A 5,532-nucleotide genomic window follows, 5' to 3' on the forward strand; every position below is an offset into this window, starting at 1 on the left:
ACACACACACACACACACTCATTAGCATGTGCTCGCCTCATACAGATACTTCATCAAGAATGCCACCAATGTGTCTCTGCTGGTTTAGAGATGCTTTCAATATAATGATCCCTACTATCGCTCTCGCTCTTTCAGTCACCTAGCACCTCTGTTTGACAACCCTAAACTGGACCGTGAGCTGCGCTCTATGCTGCGAGAACGCTTCCCAGAGTTCTGCAATTCCCCCTCGCCGCCCACTGAAGGTCAGAGCTCCACACCACTGATTCATTGCCAGCCATGTCAAAAACAAAAGCTCCTAAACTATTTAGTCCACCAGAAATATTATACAAACACCATAGTATGATTTGGAATGCGCTAAACTGGCATATTCTCATATCTTGATAGACCTCTTTTGCTAGGAAGAGGGATTTGTGAGTGTTTTTTGTGTAGCTAAGGATAAATGACAGTGAATGTAATGCTATAACGTGCAAATTTAAGTCTTACTACTCGGTTATCTACTTTCCCATCTCCAAATTTTGAACAGCAGTGTATATTACAAATAAATGCTTTAGCAGAAATATGAAGTGTGTGTATAGTGGTCCTCAACATTTCTGACTGTTTGTCAAGGACTATATTTGAAGGCCCTCAGAGATATTTCTGGTACTTTGCTGTAATGACAAAGCTGCTCGGTTTCAAACTGTTTTACAGAAAATGTCAAATTAAACTAAGTGAAGCTAAAATAATTAAATATTATTCAGTATGTATATCTATTAATATTATATTAATATTTAATTGATACAATGAAATAAAATAATTCAAATTATTAATTTCTCTAGTTCCAGAATTTGGTCTTTTGGAGTTTACACTTTCATATTACCAATGAATTTACAACTTATCTAGTCATTTGTGATTACAGAGACGTTTTTTATAATACTGTAACAGCAATTTTTAAGCAATAAAATATTTTAGAGCTTGACATTACTAGTAATATTTATATTCATTATAAAAATGTCATTGACATTACTATTTTATTACTTTCTGTAACTTTTCCAGGTTGAGAAATCGTACTTTTAAAATTCCATATATCCTGTTTTTTTTGTTAGTTTTTTTTTAAGACTGAAAGAAATTCTGGTTCCTAAATTAAAATTAAGAAGGACACCTGGTTGAGATCCACTAGTGTAGTTTGAAATCGAAATATTAAAATTAAGATCCAGCAAGGATTATAACCTTACAAGTTACAATCTCAAAAGTCAGTGGAATGAAATTCTGCTTGAGTTATGGCATGTTTTATGTTGACATTTTCTTCCTGTACTTTTTGTAGTAAAAATGGAGGAATCTGTTCCCTTGGAAATGGACAATCATGTGCTTGATAAGGAGGATGGTTGCTATGACAACACAGATGCTACCTTCAGTGACGATGAGGAAGAATTGAACAACAAGGGTAAGATGCTTGCCGTAATGGCAGATACACTTTAGCTCAGAACTTCAGATCAACCAATTACGGCTCGGCTTCACAGCGTTGGAGTGGAGCGCATGTTCTCTGCTTTAGTATTCAATCATGACAGAATCTAGATCAGTGGCTCTGGCTCAAAATGATGCCCATGACCCACTTCTGTATTTTCAGTTCATCAGTGCATCATGATATGAACCCTTGTTTATCCCAAGGTAAAAAACGAGAGTTCAGGTTTCATCAGCTTAAGGAAACCTACATCGACGAGCCTGCTGACATCACACCTTTTGTGGACCAATTGGACGAGGCACTTAAAGAGAGGGTTCTGCAGCTGCAGAAAGGGAGGTGAGACACATGATTAATAACATGTATTACAGTTATAATAAGATCTCAATTGCATGAGTCTCAATTTGTGCGGTTCTTTCTCTCTCAGTGACACAGAAACGCATTGTGAGGTCATGCAGGAAATTGTGGATCTTATTTTAGAGGTGAGCTTTGCTCTGGGTGAAACTTTCGATCGGAGCTTTAAATACGGCTGATGATGCACAGAGTTTCTTTTTATTTGTCCTCTTTCAGGAGGATTTTGACTCGGAGCAGATGTCCACTCTAGCTTCCTGTCTGGCTGAGCTGTTTAAGAGTCACTTCAGAGGAGATGTGTTGCCTGAGGAGATCACGGAAGAGTATGTTTCCCTCTCTTTCTCGACTTCCTGTTGGGTCGGTTTGCACATTATTTAGTGGTTGACGTTAGATATGTCTTTGGTTCCAGCCTGCATTGTGTCCTGATTACCCTCCATATTTTCCTGTCACTATTGTTCATTTTTCTTAATGAAGAGGCTAATGGGATGCTGTGTGTTTGCAGGTCACTGGAGGAGTCTGTGTGTAAGCCGGTGTGTCTGATCTTCAGGAACTTGTGTCAGATGCAGGAGGACAACAGCGGCTTCTCTGTCCTGCTGGACCTGCTCGCCGAGCTCTACCAGAAACAGCCGAAAATCGGTTATCATCTGCTCTACTACCTCAAAGCTAGGTAGGGTCAAACAGTCCAAATAATATCATCCAAGTGATGAGCAACAAGATATATCGCCAATCGGGCGGTTTCTATTTTAAGGCCATGACACACCAAGCTGATAGTCTGCCAGTGTCGGGCCGTAGTTGAGCACTAGACTGACCCCATCGATGGCTTTTTGGCCAGTTGAGCATGTTGAATTGGCAGCAAAGCCTGTCAATGAGGGAGCTCACTCTGATTGGCTGTTCAGCTTAGCAAAGCAGTACATGAGAGGAAAAGCATTGTGACGAAAACAAGTAAACAACAGAACAAACATAGAAGGCTCTTGTCATTGTTTATCAGCAGTTTTAGCTATTCTGGTTGCCCTTTTTGAATGACAAATACAGACTACTGCCACCTGCTGGAATGGAGAGTTAATTGACCCTGCGTAGGGAGTTTGATTGACAGGTGATCTGACCAATCATAACGCTGAATCTGCCATTTTTGTCCGACAAACAAACCAGACAGGAGAGTAGATTAATGTCGGTGGGCTTGAACTTGAAAATGGTGTGTATTGACGTCTTTCCACGGGTGAAACAAGATACAGTACCTTCTGATGTTCATTCATGTTTATTTCATGCTATGACTAGTAAAGGGGAAGAGATGATCGCTTCACGTGCCGCTTGAACTGAGGCGCTGCACGACACATTAAAGAGCCCCAAAACGGTATTTATTGTTTGAATTTCTTAAAAAAATGACAAATTTGAAAGCTGAGACTTTGTTTCATAGCTGAAGTAACCTGCTCTGTCTTGTCTGTCGGCGCGTTGTCAGTTTCCTCTTTGCTCCGCGATGTATTTTTCACTGAGTGAGAACATAATGTGTGGCGCAAGAGTGGAATGACATGCAGGCACAGAGTAGAGGTCTTCTCAGGTCCTAAAATCTGTACCCGACCCAAATCATCCCAACCTGGTGTGCATAAATAAATTTTTTGTAAAATCCCGGTGTCCAACTGACTGATTTGGTCACTTCTCTATTACTTTCATTTATTTATTTATTTACATATTTATTATTACTTTATATTATTGCCTGCCTGCTGGATAAAAGTTATTTGTGAGTTTGTCTTTCAGTTGTGACCTGTGGATTGGGAAAATAAACGTGATAGCTCAATAAAAATGAGGTGAATAGCGATGCAGACAAGACTAGTGATTCAATGATTTATTGGGCTATTAATTTCATCTCCAGCAAAGGTCTTCAGCACATAAAAAGAAAAGCCCTGCATCAACACACAGTGTAATGAAGCGAGTGGCTTTTCCTGATGGATCTCATATCTATACGATGGATTTCTGTGTACGAGATTATTGGGTCCATTTGGAAAAAGCACAATTATTTTAAATTACCTGAGACCTGAGGCCACTAATACTGAACCCAACCCGTGTCCGGGGCACTCTTCGACGTTTTGGACCCAAAACCTTTAGGGACGAACCTCGGGTTTACGCATCCAAGTAGACCCGTGAAAACCTTAAATACAGAGCATATATTTAATGAAATCCCACCCTGTGCAATTTAATAATCACACTAAGCCATAAGTCCCTTTTTTCTTTCGATTACTCATGCAGCACTACTCTGAGCGCTCCGTGTTTTCATAGTAGACTGTTTTGTGCGTCTTTGCAGCAAAGCAGCAGCGGGGAAGATGAGCCTGTACGAGTCCTTTGCTCAGGCCACGGCTCTGGGAGACCTGCACACCTGCTTGATGATGGACATGAAGGCCTGTCAGGAGGATGATGTGAGGCTCCTGTGCTACCTAACGCCCTCCATCTATTCAGAGGTAACCCCTCACACTCCAACACCATGTGCCTGCAACAGAGGCTTTCACAGCCTTGTTTGACTTTTTCTGTGTCTGTGCTGTACAGTTCCCAGATGAGACCTTGCGTAGTGGAGAGCTCCTCAACATGATCGTGGCTGTCATTGATTCGGCACAGGTTTCAAATATACACATTTAAATGGAAAGTTGACCCAAAAATGTACTCACCTTCGTGTCATTCCAAACCCATACGACTTTGATTCGCCTTTGAAAGACAAATTAGGAATTTTTAATGAAACCTTTGAAAGATTTCTGTCCCTTCATAGACAGTCTATTATACCAAAACTTCAGATGCTTCAGAAAGTTCATAAAGACAAATGATTTTGTTTGTAAAGGTGATCAGATTTAATTTAGGCTAGCAAGTAGGATGTGACATGAGGGTGAGTGATGAAAAAAATCCTATTTTTGGCTGAACTTCCCTTTAACACTGATTACAGTTAGATTATTGTTTTCTTCTAATCTCTTTTAACCTCTTACTCTTGTTTTAACCTCACAGCTTCAGGAGCTGCTGTGTCACGTGATGACGGGTAATCTGGTGATGTTCCGTAAAGACTCGGTCCTCAACATCCTCAGTAAGTTTACAGCAGTTTTCAAGCTCTCATGGTTCACCATCTGACCCCACATGTCTCTGTTCAAATTGCATAGTTACACCTAACAAACCAAACGCCAAGTTTGAAAATGAATTAGGGCAAAAATGCCCCTCAGATTCAAGGTAAAGGCCTTTGGGTAACTAAATCTGTTACAGGCATCACAGTGTTCTTTGCTCACTTTCTGTATAATCAATATAATTTCCAGTTTGAATAACTTTTTTATGCTACTAAAATATGAAGTCTTGATTTTTATACATGAAAAGCAATAAACTAATTCATAAATGTTCATAGCTTGTTTCGTCTGTGTAGTTATAATGAACACATTTAACTACAATAAATATTGATTTTTAAAGGGGTCATCGGATACGACACGCACTTTTACAAGTTGGTTGAACTGAAATGTGTGTTGGCAGTGTGTGTACACAACCACCCTATAATGATAAAGATCCACCCTGTGGTTTTTTTTTTTAAATCTCGTTAAATAATTTCCCCTTTCTCATATCAAGCCGTTCTCAGCTTCTTGTCTGTGTGACATCACAGAGACCCAGGCCCCTCCCACGATTGTTGATTGACACTAGCGTTTTACCTTAGACCCGCCCTGAGTGAGCTGTCATCAGTCCGCCATTGTTTCACTGATTTCATGACGACTAATCAATTTCAATACCATTGG

General features: G+C 40.0%; 1 protein-coding gene across 1 annotated transcript in view; it reads left to right on the plus strand.

Moving 5' to 3' along the window:
- Positions 1-5,532, plus strand: part of ints3 (integrator complex subunit 3) — a 17,360-nt gene that overhangs the window by 8,662 nt on the left and 3,166 nt on the right. The window contains exons 14-22 of the mRNA XM_016571405.1: positions 136-242; positions 1,301-1,420; positions 1,645-1,774; positions 1,863-1,917; positions 2,006-2,109; positions 2,289-2,453; positions 4,083-4,236; positions 4,322-4,390; positions 4,769-4,844. Coding sequence (XP_016426891.1) covers positions 136-242; positions 1,301-1,420; positions 1,645-1,774; positions 1,863-1,917; positions 2,006-2,109; positions 2,289-2,453; positions 4,083-4,236; positions 4,322-4,390; positions 4,769-4,844 — 980 coding nt within the window. The remainder of the gene's footprint in view (positions 1-135; positions 243-1,300; positions 1,421-1,644; positions 1,775-1,862; positions 1,918-2,005; positions 2,110-2,288; positions 2,454-4,082; positions 4,237-4,321; positions 4,391-4,768; positions 4,845-5,532) is intronic.

This window comes from Sinocyclocheilus rhinocerous, unplaced genomic scaffold (assembly GCF_001515625.1).
Source record: "Sinocyclocheilus rhinocerous isolate Xijiao unplaced genomic scaffold, SAMN03320098_v1.1 scaffold21, whole genome shotgun sequence".
Taxonomy (NCBI): Eukaryota; Metazoa; Chordata; class Actinopteri; order Cypriniformes; family Cyprinidae; genus Sinocyclocheilus; species Sinocyclocheilus rhinocerous.